The sequence below is a fragment of the Pestalotiopsis fici genome, assembly GCF_000516985.1.
Source record: "Pestalotiopsis fici W106-1 unplaced genomic scaffold PFICI_Scf_3, whole genome shotgun sequence".
NCBI lineage: Eukaryota > Fungi > Ascomycota > Sordariomycetes > Amphisphaeriales > Sporocadaceae > Pestalotiopsis > Pestalotiopsis fici.
The window spans coordinates 1,766,982-1,785,426 of record NW_006917093.1 but is presented as its reverse complement, the minus strand read 5'-3'; the positions used below and the strand labels follow the sequence as shown (position 1 = coordinate 1,785,426).

General features: G+C 51.0%; 5 protein-coding genes across 5 annotated transcripts; 3 read left to right on the top strand and 2 right to left on the bottom strand.

The window, feature by feature from the left end:
- Window positions 1-256: 256 nt before the first annotated feature.
- PFICI_04674 (uncharacterized protein) lies at window positions 257-1,031 on the top strand (the record flags this gene model as incomplete). Its single annotated transcript, XM_007833255.1, has 2 exons — window positions 257-313; window positions 444-1,031. 2 exons carry the CDS (start codon window positions 257-259, stop codon window positions 1,029-1,031), a joined length of 645 nt encoding a protein of 214 aa, XP_007831446.1.
- A 302-nt stretch (window positions 1,032-1,333) lies between these two features.
- PFICI_04673 (uncharacterized protein) lies at window positions 1,334-2,935 on the bottom strand (the record flags this gene model as incomplete). The annotated part of the gene is made up of 1 exon (XM_007833254.1): window positions 1,334-2,935. The coding sequence occupies one exon, from the start codon at window positions 2,933-2,935 to the stop codon at window positions 1,334-1,336; it is 1,602 nt and encodes a 533-aa protein (XP_007831445.1).
- Window positions 2,936-4,544: 1,609 nt separating this feature from the next.
- Window positions 4,545-9,313, top strand: PFICI_04672 (uncharacterized protein; the record flags this gene model as incomplete). The annotated part of the gene is made up of 3 exons (XM_007833253.1): window positions 4,545-4,843; window positions 5,975-8,544; window positions 8,601-9,313. 3 exons carry the CDS (start codon window positions 4,545-4,547, stop codon window positions 9,311-9,313), a joined length of 3,582 nt encoding a protein of 1,193 aa, XP_007831444.1.
- Window positions 9,314-11,054: 1,741 nt separating this feature from the next.
- On the top strand, window positions 11,055-12,713 carry PFICI_04671 (uncharacterized protein; the record flags this gene model as incomplete). Its single annotated transcript, XM_007833252.1, has 5 exons — window positions 11,055-11,178; window positions 11,246-11,318; window positions 11,372-11,487; window positions 11,544-11,774; window positions 11,839-12,713. The coding sequence occupies 5 exons, from the start codon at window positions 11,055-11,057 to the stop codon at window positions 12,711-12,713; spliced, it is 1,419 nt and encodes a 472-aa protein (XP_007831443.1).
- Window positions 12,714-15,495: 2,782 nt separating this feature from the next.
- Window positions 15,496-17,570, bottom strand: PFICI_04670 (uncharacterized protein; the record flags this gene model as incomplete). Its single annotated transcript, XM_007833251.1, has 2 exons — window positions 15,496-17,122; window positions 17,185-17,570. 2 exons carry the CDS (start codon window positions 17,568-17,570, stop codon window positions 15,496-15,498), a joined length of 2,013 nt encoding a protein of 670 aa, XP_007831442.1.
- Between the last annotated feature and the right edge of the window lie 875 nt (window positions 17,571-18,445).

The window sequence follows — 18,445 nt, the reverse complement described above, 5'->3', positions numbered from 1 at the left end:
TAATTTTTCTATATTTTGTTTTTAATCGTGGTTGAATTGTGGTGATGAAATAAGGTATCCGCTGAAGCATTCGCAAGCCGCATTAAAACCATCACGTCATGCTTCAATCGAGAAAGTACTTGGGTATCCACCACGAAATGATCGCACTCGATACCTGTCATCTAGACAGCTCATCACAGCATAACCAACCGCCATGATAAGTAAAAGAGCCGGCCAACTCATTGTCAGTCCTTTTAGTGCATTTACAAAAAGAAACATGAGCTCCAAGCCAGAAGGACCGATTCACTTTGGACCTTTTGAGGTCACCACTCAGGTAAGCACAAGCTTCATGAATGAAGTGTCAATAGCGTATCTCAATGGGCATTGAGCGACGAGAGTGGCCATTCAAGAAGTGACTTTTACGACTTGTTTCTCAGAAGATTCAAACTTACGAGGCTCAATAGGTCTTCATGACTACGCCACATTCATTTGCGCTGGTCAACATCAAGCCCCTGATTCCCGGCCACGTCCTCGTGGTACCGCACAAGCCCTACAAGCGGCTTACGGATCTGTCACCGCCCGAGCTGACGGACTTGTTTTCCACGGTACAAAGGGTGCAGAGAATGCTGGCGCGACACTACTTCACTTCACCTGCCTCAACCTCTGACGCGGATCAAAAGAAGCAGTCTCGACAGCAGCAGCCCGCCCCAGCAGGCACCCCCGAAGCCGGCTCCTTCAACATTGCCATCCAGGACGGCACCGAAGCCGGCCAGACGGTGCCGCATCTCCACGTGCACGTGATACCGCGGATCCGGGGCGCCACGGCCAAGCAGGGCGACGGCCCCGGAGACGCCATCTACGAGCTCATGGCCGCCGAGGCGGGCAACGTCGGCGGCGGCTTCTGGGACCGCTGGGCCGCCGAGGTCGGGAGGCCCGTCCCCGGGGGCAGGTTTGATCGCATCGAGGATGCCGAGCGCCAGGCTCGGTCTCTGGCTGAGATGGAGGACGAGGCCGAGGTGTTTAGGCGTGTCTTGGCCGAGCTGGAGGGGTGATCTTGTTGATGGGCGAGAACGATAATGGGGGAGTAGTGCAGAGAAAGATTCATGCAAAAGACGGTTCCGGGACGGAGAGAACTGGATCTGGTCTTGCCATTTCAACCTTTCACGTCTTGTGCCCATATATAAAGAAATTAGACCTTGCAGTTAAGAAAATATGGCTTTGAACAATGAGACGCAAAGCTTTCTCGCACGCACATATAACGTCATTCTACCTGCCACCCCCCTAATGGCACTGCCAATCGAGCATTTGGCCCAAATATGATGAGATAGCTTGTTGAAAGGAATGAATTGATTATTTAACCTATACTAGGAGACTGAGGCCCTGCCTCAGCTGCCTCGGAACTTCCTTGGGTGGCCGCACGTCGAGCTTTGGCGCCAGCCCTGAGTTGATCCCATTTCTCCCTATATCGATCAAGATATGCCCGTAATTTCGTGTTGTCCTTTTGTAGATCTTCCATTTGCTTGCTGAGCAAGACCATCTGATCCTCAAGTTCCATATTTCTCTTTCTGAGCACCTCATCGCTGCCAACTCCAGGTTTGACGGTTGAGGAAGTATTTGGTGAAGCAGGGCGCATAAGTCGCATGCTCTCTGCCAGTCGCATTCCCGAGTTCTGTGACATGGACTCAAAAGCATGTAACCTCTTGCTCAACTTATCCAATGCGTCCTTTAGGCTCGCGTTCTCGAGGCTCAGCTCTTCCACCACGTTACTCACATCCTTGCCTGCACGACTCTTTCCAGCTTTTCGCCTGAAACCAGGTGATGGAGGGCCTTGAGATTCTTTTGCGTCCACAAAATCATCCTCGTCCTCCTCTGCAACATTGCTTAATTCACCGTGTACGGACGCTTCCAAGCGACGCTTTTCCTTGTCAGCATAAGATAAAATGCTTGCGTACGAGGCCGTATGGCCGCTGGTGGGGACAACATAAAAGGAATCCGTAGCAAATCGACCATCGCGGTTCAATGCATTCATGGCAGCTTTTGAGATAATCCTATTGAGATCAGGATCCACTGAAACGGTCGCAGATGCCTTGTGCCTAAGTCGCTTTTGTACTTGTGGTTCCGGTGCTTGGGCTGGCGCGGGAGCAAGGTTGTCCTCGGCCCGATCCTCACTGATGAGAGGCAGCCCGGCAAAGGCAAGTGGTGCGGATATTCTGTTGATGATACTACCAAATGCACTGTAAAAGCTTGAGAACCCGGCATCCTGCGACGTGGATGGACTGCCGCGGGGTTTAGAGAGAACACGGTCATTGTCGCTGGAGCGCCTCTCCAAGCTCCCTTGCCTGCTGATTCTTCCAGGGGATGAAGGGCCAGGCTTATCGGCATGTTCAATCATACTCTGCATCTTTGACTTGGACCCAGATCCAGACTTTTGTAGTGTATGCGCAAGATTGCCAGGCACTTCAGTGTTTGAAACGCTCGGGTTGAGAGGCTGCGAGCGGTATTTGGATCGGGGAATACCGCGAGCAGAGGCTAGGTTGCTAGCAATCGAAGCACCGAGATCACGGGCAGGATATCTCTGCTGTTTCGGTAGTGATGGCATTGGTTGAGCAATCTTCTCGATTGCTGTAGCGTGACTTGATTCATCTCCCGGATAAGCGTTGTTGGGCGGTCTAGATACGGCAGACTCGCCCTTTTCATCAGTAGACTGGGGCGCACCATCTACGGTTTGTTGTAGCTTCGCTTCCTCCAAGGGTGCCCTTAGAAGTTCCGAAAGTCGTTGGTGATGTTGTTCAAGCAGCTTCAAAGTTCTCAGCGCCTCAACGCTTGTAGTCGTCTTGGCGGCATTCGCGAATTCGCCAGCAGCTCTAGTATGTTCGTTGATTGCGACTGTGGAGTTGGAAGCATGCGTAGCCTCCGAGGCAGCTCGCGCATGGTCGTGAGCCTTTGACCCGAACATGTCAGCATTGGAAAGGAGAAGAAGCGAGGCGACGTACCTTGATCAAGGGTGAGGCTTCCATTGCGCCGGGTGTACAAGTGATGATCGAACTTGTTTTCGAGGGGGGATCAGAGCACGCGCATCGTACGAAAGAAAGAAGAAGTCGGAAATATCGCGGCTTGGAGATGATATCTACGAAGCTTGGCTGGGAAATGACTGAGGCGTCGTCGTTTGCGACGGTGTGTCTAGGTAACGACGCCTATCACTGCACTGACTTGACTGGCAATCTGAAATGATAAGAAGTGCAGGCAGATCGGAGCAGGCATAGATGTCCAATCCGATTGCTCATATCAAGTGTGGAGGGGTAATAACTGGCATGGTTCCCCCGGGTTTGCATGCGCTAAAACAACCTGGCAAACCCGTGCTGAGTGTACTACATTATGGTGCAAAGCCCTGCCATGGAACCCAGGCAAGCACCTGGGAAGCTTGGAGCTGGGCTCAGTTCGGAATGGTGCAGTCAGTGTAAACGCGGGGAGGGGGTGGGAGGAAGCCGACAAGCTTGATAAGGCGAGTTGGCATTGAACAACCCAGCACCTTAGCTCTGGGACGGTGCTATACTACTAGATCGATTGCCCTGATTTTGACCTAGACGGAAAAAAAGGTCCATCCATCTATTCGTATGTAAAAGAGATAATAGTGTAGAAGAAAAAGTAGGTACGTATTACCGACACTCAGAAAAACATGTAGGTTAGTTATGTCATACTTGCGCGTTCGACGACTACTGACAAGTCTGGGTAAGACGGAAACTTGCAAGTACCCGCCAGGTCCGCAGACTCTGGCCAGAGAGGGTTTAGCCAGGTGCTTCGGCTATGTAATGTACTGTTCACCTCATGTACGCCCGGATCTTGGGTGGTTGTTACCTCGAGTTTCAATGTATCCAAGACGGAATAGCAACTACGGATTTTGCAGGACATCGACCTCGTTTGAACTCCTCCTGGTGCTTGATCGCTGATGCCTCGTTTCACGGCACATGCAGTACTTGGCTACCAATAGTCTGTCTCGGTTGTGCAAGGAGCTGGCGCGAAATCTGGCAAACGGACAAATAGACGACATGATGCCATGAGAGTTGCGGCAAAGCTGTTTAACTAATTCTTTTACAAACTGATCCTACCTACACATGATTCTTGTTTGCTAATACTCCGTATTTCCCACGTTCATCATCGAGTCTCGACCACCGGATCCATAATAGAATACTGGGGACTTCCCAGGAGTCACTTTCTAGTATCAATCCTTGCCGGCAGCCCGGACCAAAAAGATTAAGTCCAATACGGATGCTCTCCGGACGTGCAAAATTACATTACCTACCTCCCGTCCTGGCGTGTTTCCTGTCAAGAAATCATGACACACTAATCTGGCCTTTTTTGAGAGAACTGTTTGTTACACGGCTGCGATAGCTCTTCTTTAGCACGCAAAGTCAACGCGCATCTGTGTACAGTATACCACTACTATTGGAATTCAGCATCAAACATTTCCCAGCGGATGGGAGCTCACGTCAATTCCTACTGCACGTCTGCATTGTTGAGACATACATATCGATAGCCTCAAAAAACCCCTTTATGCGCAGTGCGTCATGGACAACGACGCCAACGGACGCAGTGTCAAAGTCACCAAGCTTCTGCCCAAAGGCCTTGCAGCTACGCGACGATGGAGGAAGCAGCCGTCAAAAGAGAGTTTTGGATCAGCAGCAAGCGGCGAGGATGGACCTCGTGGACGAAGCCCTCACAGTCGGGGTGCATTCCACGCCGACAATAGCTCCTCGGAGCACACGTCGCAAGCGCAATCGCAAGCCAGCCACTACCCAGATGATTACCGAGACGAAGAGGAAGATGGAGATGTTACCCCTGTACTAGATGATTGGGATCCTGATTTGTGAGTTACTTCATTTCACAGTAGAAAAAAGTTATTTAAAAACATACCCTCTATTCATTCCCCCCTTATTATTTTCCCGTTTATCAATTATTACTCTTCTGCCTTACCTTTGGGGACAGCTCCTGTAGGATTTGAATTCAAGCGGATTCAGGCGGATGCATGTTTGAAAGAACTGCCAAGATCGGCATGTATCACGGGCAAGCTATCTGGGTCAAAATGTGCCAAAGTAAGCCCAGCCATGCCACATTGCTTTGTTTCTTCTCACTGCAACCTGACATACCTGAGGTACCTGACCCAGGCCAGTGCCGGGGAGGAGGTCATAGGTATTTCACAAAGTGGTCGGCGGGGGACTGGTGGAAGCGAGCTCTGCAACCAAGCCGTGGGGAAACAATGCGACTCTCAATCTGCCAATGCGATTTCGAACAAAGTAGACACCTGGCCGAGCCTATTTCAAGTCATTTCTTGCATCGTCTCCATGCTTCGATGCAAGATCCCCATGAAGAATCCACAATCGGGTTTATTCATATCATACTGCATACGAAAAAGAGCCTCTGAGCCTCCAAGCCTCCCTATCGTAAGCGTTCACGATCCCTCTAGTGGATCGTGTCCGCTTTGCGACTACAATTTTAGCAGCACTTACTAGTCGACGCATTTCAAGTCTGGTCCAGCTCCCAGCACGCACATCATCATCATCATTTCATCGTTCAGCCCCCCAACCCCTATACTACGACCTACTTACTAGGTAGTTCCTTGGCCTAGGTAGCAGTAGCTGCAGAGCTGCCCCTAGCTTGGCAGTCTTGAACGTCTCCAGGTTGCTACGTACTCAAACGACCAAAATCCCCCTCCCCTCACAGACCCTTTGTTCTGGACTGTTCCAACCTCTCGTCTTTCTTTGATCACAATTATACGCGAAATCGTTGGCCTCTTCTCGAAACCAACAACAATCTTTGATTCCAGACGACGAGATCGGCGCAGCTGCTGCACTGCTCGCCTATACCATGTCATATATGTTATCCCCTGCCAGTTACATTACACAGGCACAGAAACATAGCCAGCCTGCAGTCTAATAACTTTACTGTTACCCGCTCGTCCCAAATTAGCATATAATCTGACACGGCGGGACATTTGCAGATCGCCAATCCGGCCCACCGGTCCTTCTACACACCCGTCACAAATAGGGCACCTCACAACTTCATCACCCATCATCCAAGCCGAACACGCACCCAGGGTGCACAACATCGACGAGCTGGCGAACACCGACAACGACAGTCTCTCCAGGTCGGCGACCTACTCCGTGTCCGTCTCTTCGAGCAACCTCGACGAGCCTGTAAATCGCCCAGTCTCTGCGCCAAAGGCTGGTCTGCAGCCGCCGCTAGGTGTTGCGTCTCGACGGTCCAAATCGCCCGCCGGCAGATTCAAGGACGTTTTCAAGAGCAAGAAGAACACGAGCGCAACTCCGAGCCTGAGCAGTCAAACTTCGTTCGGTATAGATCAGGCAGACTTCGTTTCCGAGAACGCATCATCCAGGCCCGCCACTAGTTCCGGGGCCGAGTTCAATGACGCCAAGGTTGCTTCCCCTGAAAGACGACGTTTGAGGACGGCCGCCACCATCGATACCACGAAACGACCACAGACACCTCCTTCAGATCAGGGAGCGCCTGCAATAGTAAACACGCCCCCGACCCCACCACCTGCTGCCCGTAATCATTCACGCGGAGCATCAGATTCGGGTCCCTTCCCGGTACCCAGTGTCACCGTCTCGCCTTCGGGCAGTTCTCTGCGACGAGCACGATCCGGTTCGGCGACCAGTCTCGGACCAAGCAAGTTGGCAAACATCACACTTCCACCCTTGACGCCAACCCCTGAGAACGGCCTTCCGCCAACTCCTGGAGGATCGGGCTTTTTCTCGTCTATGTTTTCAGCGGCACAGAACGCTACAAATACTCTGAGCAACACAGTCACCACCAGTATTGGTCTCAACAACAAGCCCAAGACCCCTATTCCCGCCGAGTCTCAAGAGGGCGACGGGGACACTACCGAAGTAGAAACAGGAACGGGCCAGTCTAGGGAAGCAAATATGGGCGAGCCTGCAGTCAAGACTCTCGGCCAGGGCGACCTGAGCCTCAGCCATTTGGGCATACAAGACAATGGCAGCGCAGCTCCCACGCCCCAACTGTCCAAATTCCCGGACCACCTCCAAGACACGAGGACGCGCTCGGAATCTGCTCCATCAGCCCCAGATGCATCTCAGAACTCGCAGCCCGCCTTGGCAGTTGACGACTCTGGATACAGACCACGATCTCTATACGAATCCACCGGCGACCGCTCCCCAACAGCCAGTCTGTACGAAGAAAAGACTGGTGGGCTTACTCGAAGTGGTAGCATTCGCAGCGCTATTGGACGCCGGAGAAAGCGAGGCAGTACTGGAGGCACAGCCGGGACAACTGGCACCACCATTGGAGCAGCCATTGCAGCTGCTAATGCCAGCGTCGCTCACCCCAATGCGGCCGGAAGTGTACCAAAATTGACAGGATTTGCGGTGGCTAGCAAAAAACGCAACCGCGATTTCCACACCCTATTTAAAAGTGTACCAGATGACGATTATTTGATCGAGGACTACAGCTGCGCTCTGCAGAGGGAAATTCTGGCCCATGGCAGACTGTATGTTTCTGAAGGCCATTTGTGTTTCAGCAGCAACATTCTTGGTTGGACCACGACCCTGGTTATGAGCTTTGACGAGATAGTAGCTGTGGAAAAGAGAAGCACTGCTCTGGTCTTCAAGAATGGTCTCATGATCTCGACGCTGCACGCCAAACATGTCTTTGCTAGCTTTACTAGCCGAGACTCGACATACGATTTGATAGTCAACATTTGGAAACTTGGACACCCGACCTTGCGCAGCTCCCTCAATGGTGTCGTACTTGAGGAAACTGGCGGTGATAAGACGGAAAAGGTCACCGACGCAGACGTACCTCTGGACCATAGCGGTTCTGGTTCTGATATCGGCGAGGAGGACGCTAGTGAAGACGGGTCCGACGACGTCTACGATGAGGACGAGGAAGGCGATGATGCCATCGAGGCTGATACTGCAGCAGAAGCCAGCATGGTCGATGCAGAGGCCGATAGAGCAGCCACTCGTAAAGCATCCGGCGCACAAGCTATCAATGGTACAGCCGAGAAACCAGCAGCCGGCGCGCCAGTGCCAGCTGGTGCAACCGACTTCCCTGGTCCGGCCACCCACGCGCCGACGGAGTGTGGCGATGCCGCAACACATTACGAAAGGCCATTGGCAGATGAAGTGATAGCTGCGCCTCTGGGCAAGGTTTATAATCTGGTCTTTGGGCCTGCCTCGGCCAACTTCATGGGCAAGTGGCTCACTAACGAGCAGAAGTGCTTGGACCTCCAGATGGACGACAAGGTTGGTCTGACACAGGACAACAAGTCTAGAGGCTACACCTACATCAAACCTTTGAATGCTTCGATAGGACCACGTCAGACAAAGTGTGTGGTGACGGAAAGCATCGAGGGTATCGACCTCGAAAAGGCTGTGAATGTCTTGGTGGTGACACAAACTCCTGACGTACCCAGTGGTAACGTCTTCAGTGTCAAGACAAAGTACTGTCTTTCGTGGGCTGAGAACAACGCGACACGTGTGCAAGTCAACTGTACCATTGAGTGGACCGGTAAGAGTTGGATCAAAGGTATGGATTCCCCGTTCCCAAGGACTTGTTCTTTCCACCTTACTAACATCGCTCAGGTCCTATTGAAAAGGGTGCCAACGACGGCCAAATTCAGTACTGCAAGGATCTATTTGGTAGCCTGAGGGCAGCCATCTCATCGCGACCAGCTGCTGCCGGTGGTGCAGGTGTCAAAGGCAACAAGAAGAAGAAGGGCAAGAAGCTGCACAAGACATCACGGGAGTCGCTCAATACAGCGGCACAGCCAGCCGCAAAGAAGATGCAAGATTGGGGTGCTTTGGAGCCACTGCATGGAATACTCGGCCCGGTGGTGGACATAGTCAAGCCCATCTTGACTGGCAATGTCGTCTACGGTTTACTAGTCGGGCTTTTGGTGGCCTCGTGGTTTGGCTTTGGCTTGAACCCGCGCAGCAATGGCGGCGGATATGGATCTGGTCTCGGCTTCCCCAGTCACTCGGACCGTTTGATTGCGTACGAGGAAATCTGGCGTAGGGAGGAGAGCGACCTATGGGACTGGCTCGAAGAACGAGTGGGCCTTCACCGGATGCATGAGGGCGCTATGCCAGTCCGAAAACATGTTGCTGAACCGCGTGTTGTAGAGGATAGGCTTCGGGAAGACAAAATGACAGGACGCGAAGTCGAGGAAGCAATCAGGGTCACGGAAGAGAAGCTGCAATTATTGAGAGAGGTGCACAACCGGAAACACCCAAAGCCGTCTGGTCAGGACAGAGTCTTCACAAGACCCACGACACAACCTGAGACGGACAGGTGATTGACAGAGGATATACAGCACGCGTAAGGCAATGCGCATATCTGGAGGGAGGAGGCAAAGTGTATACAATTGGAGTTTTAAGCGAGTCACAGTCAATCGCCATTGCGATGTCTTACCAGGCGCATGCATGCGCAGAGCACTTTTGTTTTGTACTTTTAACCTGTATATAAATAACCATTAATTGTTTTCAGGATACCGCACATAGATTGATGGTTGAGCTAAACGATCCATCATTGATTGCACTTTGTATCGTTCTGGTTGATCTCGTTTCCCAACTATCTAGCACATGACTCTCTCACATTGGCAGCACGAGAGACCGTCATGACGATACTGTACGCGGCAACAGCTGAGCACCATCAATGTACATGATCGTTTGAATATTCCGATCAAACAATCTATAGGTCCGTGCCATTGTTTTTCATTACTACATTTGACCATGTTAGCATTCCATCCATCCCATCTTCGTTGTGGCTGAGATGATTTCAACCTATCAGAAGCACCCTAACGCTCGGAAGGAGCCGATCTCCTAAAGGGTGCGCAAACCCCGATTGTGTCAAACAGCTGAGCCTCAATCAAGACATGACGGGAGTGCTTTCAAACGCGAATGGCATCATGATCTGTACCTCGTCCAGAATGAACAGATCATCTCTCTGATGCCAATCATTACATCTGGATATGAACAAGACAGAAATCTTGCAAGTTCACTCGGTCAGTTACGCAGTCAGCCCATGACCAACAACCTCGGACGTGAAAGGTCCTGCTTGCGTCGGCGCTCCAGCATATACCGTGCCTATTAAGGAAGCTATGACAAGATAGCATCCAAGAGCCACTGGGGAGCCCGCACATCTATCTGCACACACAGTTTTTGGTGGTGGCCGTTGGGTGTCTTGCTTGTATCAATCTACCGGGCACGTGTTTATCATTAAACAGGTTCCGGGAAACCCCAAAATGACCCAAAGTGGTAAAAACCCGGGCCCTGGTTTGGGCGATACTTGCAAGGACGGACAACACCCCCCACCATTCCGTACACTGCATACTATTCCACATCCACACACCACCATGACCCGCCCCCCTGGTCCGTATTCAGAGAGTCTGGCCGGTATCTGCAAAAGACAAAGGGCTGATGCCGAAACATGATTGGACTGCCAACTATTACTCCGCGTGGCAGGTCTTAAGCTGCCTTGCATGCATGAAGCTCACAGACTTGCCAGTACCTGATTTACATTGTTCTCTCTTTTCGGAGGTAATGTAGGTGTAGGTATGCGGTAGGTAGGTAGGCATGTAGGTAGGTGTGAGGTGTGGCCACCTACCCGCCAACCTCGCAGTGATAACATATTTGACCGTTCTTGTAAGTAAAAGTACACGTTTTTTTGTCCCGAGGCCGCACTCCGCCACAGCAGGAGTGCACTTAAGTGCGGACATAATGGAATCGCTCGGCAGTCGGTCGGCGCGATATTACATTAGATGCCACACACCCCGTCAGGTATAGTAAGGGTGGACTGGGGACCTAGGTTCTATTTCTTTTCCCGTCTTTCTACAAACTCCTTCGGATGAAAAGAAAAAGGTGCTTGCCATATTAGTCGGGGAAACACCAAAAATCGCCTGTAAAACACTACATACACCGTCTCTGGCCATGCTCACCTTGCCATCATACTGGACCTTGTCGTCGTAACCTAAGCCACCGCCCATTGCGGCCAAGGGAAGAGAAAAAGACGACTGCAAATACGGAAAGCAAAAGACAATGTGGCAGCTGCCGGCTGAGGCCACGGGAGTAGCGGCCGCAGTGCTGTTTTACTCGGTCATATGTTGGACATGTAACGTCTTGATGCTGTGGCTCGCGTGGACGCATAATGAGCGGTTGAGCTGTAAGTGCTCTTGTCTATGAACATTTCAACGAACCTAGAAACAAGAATTGACATTGATGGCTTCTAGATGTGGCGTGCATTTCATACTTTCCGTTATTGTCGACCACATTCAGTATCGTTCAACAACTGCACGACTACATGTAAGAGATTCCCTGGAGCATGTCGATAGACATAGCGACTAACTCGACACCAGTTGGTGGCAAGATGTAGCCGTTGCTACTTGGGAGAACAGAGTAGCCAACGTGGGAAATCCCGTATTGGTTATTTCCAATGGAGCATCCGGTATTGATCTGGTGTTCTTCTACATACGTACGTCAGACATGTCCTAGTGTTCATCAACTCTACTCTACTAACATCAAAATCAGAGTACACATGCTACAATATCGAGGCGACATTTGTCCTATTCTGGGCCTTTTCGCTGCTGGCCTCGGTCTATGGCTGGTCTTTCAAGCCTCGCTGGCGCAAGACCTTTGCGCGCATCAACATCGCCGGCAAGATCGTGTCTATTGTTCTGCCACTCATTACAATTTGTCTTCTCCAAGTCCGAGCTATTCAAGAGTCCTATGTTGCCTTCCTCATCATTGCGGATTTTGAATGTAAGTTTCTAGACCACGAATCTATTCCATTTGAGCTATCAAGTCTGATCGGTGACATGAACAGTCATTGTGAGCTGTGCAGGAGGAGCAATCTTCCTCCTCATGATCCTCGTGAGATACGTGCAGTCGCGGAGCAACTTTGGGACATGGACCATTGGCTACGGAAGAGATCTCGAGACCTCGGATACAGACACCAGACGAAGCTACAACCCGCACGCATCCTCCACAGCCAACCATAACAAGCGGAGGCGAGGCGCGCGCGGCATCTACGACAAGTGGCTCATTATCCGCTTCACCATTGCCTTTGTGGCACTGGCCATTTTCGAGTGCAGCATCGCCACGTTCCAGGTGACGGGGCAGCAGAACAATACCGTCGACTTTTTATCAGACGCGCCCAATGCCACGGCCGAAAAGGCGATCCGCGTCGCTGTGCAGGACCTGCCGGGCGTCACGGCCTCGCTGATTCCCTTTATCGTCTTTGGCACGACGCGGCCATTTCGCGAAAAGATGTACAGGACCTTTGTGCCGAGGTGGTGGCAGCGAAGAAGAGAAGAACGGAGGAGGAGGAGGAGAGACCACCACCCCGTCGACTCGTACACGGCGCGGTCGTCCATGATGACGCAGCGGATCCGGGTATCCAAAGGCGTCGACATATCCTATAGCCTCAACGAGCTGACGCCGACGCGGAGCTCGAGCCACTACGAGAGGTCGTCGGACGACGAAAAGGGCTTGATGCTGTCATCGTCGCCCCTCTCGTCGTCGCCCATCACGGCGCTTTCGCCGCCACCGCTTTCGCCGCCCGCTGCCGTGGCCTCTAGGGTGCCCGCCAAGGGTCCTTGGGAAGACCGCTGGGAGCACGAGGCCAGCCTGCACGGGGTGCGCTGGGAGATTTCTGCCGGCGGCCACAATCACCGGGGGACGCAGCAGAGCAGACGCTAATAATCAACTCACGAAAGTCTTTTTGCATATACACACTATTCACATATACTACTAGCAGCATTCAGGACCGGCGTTTACGTGGGAATGTACTGGGAATTTACTTGGTGTCCACGAGGCCAGCCAGCCGCCCTTTCGAAGAGAAGAAAATATCTTGCACTTTGGATTCAAACAAACCAGAACGGGGATTTCGTCCACTGGCAAAGCCATGAGCGTTTTGGAAATCTGAACCGTCTCTTCTCATTGGAAAATCATGTGTTAAGATCAGGGCAAAACTGCATATAGGCAGACCACCACCGGAGCAGGTGTCGTTGTAAAGGCGGGGCGCATCGGATAGGTATACCCCAAATAAACACTACTGTCGTTATTGTCATTCCTAATTCGGCAGTCCGCTATTTTGTGCATCTCCATCAAGTTCCCATGTCCGGATGCTGCTCCCCTCCCCTACTCTCGACTGTACGTACATACGCGTCACTTTTCGCGCAGCGGGCAAGTAATGTGTCTATTGTGTCGTCGACCATTTCTGGCTTGAATCAATGACGCCCCGATTCTGCACGTTTTGAATCGCGGCTGTGGCGAGGCGTGACCAGATGTTGCAGAGCCATGCCCTCTGGCGAACAGACATTTTGGAATGTCTGAAAGAAGCTGCTCAGAACAATGTAACCTTACCAGATACCAAGTATTCTTCTTTTCTTAAACGCTGTGTCTGAATAGCCATGAACACAATACCACAAGCCTTGTTCACCATTGCTTGAAACGCAACAACACTGCCCCATTCTCCCCTTCCATAGATTTTGGTCTTCTTGACACGGCTTGGCATTGTTCAAAACCATCTGATCTTCGCAGGGCCACGCACTTCGCAACTGGGGAATGGGCCGAGATGTGGTATATACCCCCGGTGACCCACCTGCCCGATCCAGACTATTCCCCCCTTGGTGGTTTCGGTGCAGCCACCCACGAAACGACACCCTCTGGCCGAAGAACAAGAGCTTCTAGATGGTAGTGATGTTATACGTTCCTTTTCTACTATATCCCACCCATTGCCGATCGGATACAGGGGATACATAGGTACAGGGAAATAGGGAGACCGAGACCGCGGCTAGGATGAGAGACGAGTGTTGGAGGGATGCGAATCTAATCTGGCATTGACTGCACAGACAATTACTCATTCGATTCGCGGCTGCACGGTCGGACTTGAGGCTTCTTTCACGAAAATTAGTGAAAATTTCAAGCAGGTGAGATTAGAGCCCTACCGAGGTCTACCGTCCTGGTTTTATTCTATTTGATTTTATCTTATTCTTTGTCGGCAGTCACAGGACTCATGGATCTAGGATGTAGGCAAGCCCCGAGTATTTTGATGAGGCAAAAGGATCGATTGCCCATGTATAAACTCCGATGAGAGAAATCAGGGTCCCAATTCAAGAATCGATCTTCTCAATTAAGACAGGGTCCATCATAGCCAAGCTGATTGACATCGTATTCCCTCGGTAATTCCCCCCTGACCAAGTCTTATGGTTGAGTGTAATAAGAGTCCATTCGGAGAATAAACGATCGCACGCAATCAACTTTAAGAATCCATGGACAGAAGCCTGTTTAATGAGCCACTACTTGTTGTCGTTATGTGACTTTGCAATGGGAGAACTTGGACTTACATCACTTCAGGTATCACATTTGGGCTGGTGCACACCATGTCTATCTAGCATACCAGTGGGCGCCACGGAGCCTCGATACTATACACGTGCAGATAAATTATAGTGTCAAGCTGTGACGCAAGCATGGCCGCAGAATAATCCGGAGATCATGTCATTACCTTTTACATACCTAGTAGTCACTCCTTTGCCCCGGGATAAAGAAAAGAAAAGAAAAAGCAACAGACCAGACAATTCCATTAGCCATTTCATCAGGACCACTCCGATACGTAGACAAGATCCAAACTACCCCAAGTAGACACCTCCACAAGTAGACCCAAGGTAGCATCGCGGCGCAAATCCCCCACACATACTATGTATCTACGATTACAATATTGCAACTACATTACGTGCAGATAGATAATGCAGCAAAGACGACTGCCCTTGCTTGGCATATGCTGGCCCTTCTTTAGTCCCGCCCCAAGACGGGCAGCTCATGGGCCCTTGATGAAGATCGCTCGTTGTCTTGCGCCCGCGTGTTTTGATATGGGAGGAGAAGACATTACTTTGTTGGAGGATATATCTTTTTGCTTAGGATAACTCGTAATTGATTTTGTACAAGCTTCAAGACAAATCTTACGGCCACATTCCATGCTCACGGAGACAACCGATTCAATAAAATGAAAAGGAAAAAAAAAAAAAAAAGTAATCATGTTTTCCAAGTATTTTTTTATTGTCTATTGGTTCTTTGAGTTTTTCAAGATTGCCAAAATACACTTGATAAATGTACAATCTATTGACGTCAGTCTTTCCCGTCATTTAATGTACAAAGTTGAGATTTTCCCTGTCCAGACTCGCTTTACAAATGCCGTTGTTCTACTCCCCGAGAATCCTTTTTGTCGTGAAAAATAAAAAGTGCAAGTGTGCCGGTACGCCTAACATGATTGAGCCCGGTGCCGTACCTGTTAGGAAGGGGACATGCTCCAAATGATACAACAGCCAAGTGACAGTAAATCAAGCCTGCCCATAATTTACAGGTATTGCGGGGCCCCCCTATGTTGTGTTATACATTGTAGTTCGTGCTGAGCCGTCTTGAAGAACTTGGCTTCGTCATGCCGAAATTCTCAACGTGAGTCGTGAGATCGTGCGCATAGCAGTTAGAAGGAAGATCGGCTAAAGGACTGACGGTCATTGGATTCCCGCGAGGCGAACTTGTCCTCGAAAGAGTTGCCACGGCGGTTGCCACCACGGTTGCCGCCACGGTTGCCGCCACGGTTGCCGCCACGGTTGCCCCCTCTGGAATCAGAACCTCCCCTGTCACCGAAGCCTCCTCTACCACCGGAGCCTCCTCTACCACCAAAGCGGTCATCGCGGCCGTAAGACTGCTCGGTGTCGTGACCAATTCTGACGCCGGGGATTCTGGCGAGACCCCGCTTGCTGGCACTCTGGGGGGTGATGGCAGGGACTTGTTCTCTCTTCAAGCCGTATTCGCTCCACCTGTTGAGAAGCTCAACGGCATCCGCGACATCAAGTTTCCTGCCAAACTTCTGACCGAGCAAAGAATGGTAAGCCTGAGCGAACTCACCGGAGCGAGTTTTGCTATAGCCCTTCTCAACGTCATTGAAATACCTGGCCGTCTCCTCAGGGATTTGGCCTGTGGCAAGATCGACGGCGGGAGTGACCAGAGAGCGATTGGGCTTGATGGGCAAGCCAGGCAGGCGGGCACGCGCCTCAGCGATCTCGGGCTCGGCCAGTAGCAGCCAGCCTTCACCAGAAGCACCAGCACGGCCGGTACGTCCAACACGGTGGATATACTGGTCACGGTCCGGGGGAAGACCAACTTGAATGACGTGTGTGACACCGGGGAAATCCATACCTCTAGCTGTCACGTCTGATGAGAACAGGATACCAGTCTTGGAGCGACGGAACGCATCAGCATGTCTGGTACGCTGGGGTTGGTTAAGCTTGGAGTGAATATCCCAGATTGGCACGCCACTAAAACCGCCAAGCTTGGTGTTGGAAAAGGTGCTGTACGCGAATTCAACAACGGCCGTGTTGGAGAAGAAAACCATTGCCTTGAAAGGAGCGACTGACGGGTCGTTCTCGGCAGCCTCGCGAGCCTTTTCTGCAATTTCCATGATGGCAGGGAACCAATTCTCATATCCTTTGCAGGGGACAATGTACTGAGGAACTCTCTCGTGGGTTGGTGCATCGTCGGCTGAAATGGTCTGGACAAACTCAAAGTTATTTGTCTTGACCAAGCTCTTGGCCAAGTGGACGACATTACGAGGGATGGTGGCCGAGTAGAGGAGAGTCTGGCGATCCACCTTGGAGACGGGCGGAAGCAGGTCGAGAATGTTGCGGATGGCATCGGAGAATCCGACATCGAGCATGCGGTCGGCTTCGTCAAGAACAAAGGCCTTCAAGTTCGGGGCAGCCACTCCAGAATACTCATCAGACAGAAGATCCTCCAAGCGACCAGGAGTCGCGACGAGGATGTGGCAACCCTCGCGCTGCATCTTCATCAGAGACTCCCGCTTTCTAGTACCACCAACGGCTGTCTGCACAACGATGCCGGTATTTCTGACCAGCTTCTTGGCCTCGACACCGATTTGCTCAGCCAGCTCACGTGTAGGTGACATGATGATGGCCTTCACATCATCGGATGAGGCACGTCGGCTAGACCTCCGGTCGGCGAGCTCGGGGATTTCTGCCAAAAGACGCTGGAGTGTGGGAACCAAGAAGGCAAGAGTCTTTCCAGTACCAGTCTTGGCTTGCGCAACCCTATAGCAGAGATGATTAGTAGATGGCCGGGAAAGGCAGGGACGACGGGCATTGATGCTTACAGATCAGTACCGCGCAGTGCCGGGTTGATGGTAAGGGACTGCACGTCAGTCATGTCCTCGTATCTCATTCCATCGGTGATGGCGCTGACGAGGGCAGGGTGAACACCCAGCTGCGACAGATCGGCAAACTTTGTGATTAGTTGCGAACCGGCTTTGGCGTCGGGGTTGGCATCTTGTTGCCTTGCGGCGGCGGCCTCGGAGGAGTAGAGTCTCGTTGCGATGGAGCGTAGGCAGACTGATCGAAGAGGAGTGCGGGAGGCGCTGAGCTGTTGTCCGGAAGACTGCAGAGACTGGAGGCGCAAAGGTCTTACGCAGGAAAATGTTGATAGTTGGCGACACACGACATTGCCCAGACGGGCGTGTCGCGGGAGGGAAGCCTTGAACATGGCTGGAATTAAAACACAATAATATAGAGAAAAGACAGAGTTATACAGACTGCTCTCAGAAATTAATTAGAAGAGGGAGGGGATGAGTTGAGAGGTATTGCAGTCTCTCTGTGCTGTTGATGTAGAAACGCACGCTGTGATGTTGCGAATGGGGAGATTTTTTTTATTTTTTTTCTCTCCCTCTGCTTGAAGCCAATCCTTATCGCGTCGCCCATCAATCTCCAATTTTTCTTAGCTCTTTGCATCCATGGAAAAATTCCTGGGCACGGGCCTCAGACGGATACCCCCTGGAGAATTTCTTTTGCCTGCCATTTCAGCCAATCACATCCACTATTAGATCGCACTAGAAGGCATTTCCCAAATCGATTGGCTCGCCACTGACTAGAACGTCCCAGAATAGGCGGGAAGTGGTTACATTACTATTATTTGAAAGATATATATCACCTAGGTATTCAGCCTCTTTATAGTCTTGCTGGTGTCACTTTTTGTTACGGGTGCACCCGATTTTCGGCACCGGATATATAATTGATCCGGTGCCTAAGTAGGTTACGATAAAATCTGCGCATAGGAAATAGCTTCCTTTTATTTAAGCTAATTTATAAATTATATTTAGCTATAATTGCGTAATTATACGTATTTAGTAAGCCCATTATATATAAATTAGCTTCGTTTTTGCAATTTTATATAAATTAGTAGGGTGCTTATAAAGTTTTTAGTATTATCTCCTACTTTTAATAGCGTAATATCCGAAAATCTTAATAAATACGAAGTCGCTCCAAAATTTCCCTTTTTCGATAACCCTTCGCTTTTCCCCCTAATATACGATATTATAAAAGGTTCCAACCCCGAAAATACGGCTTAAGCCTCCTATAATA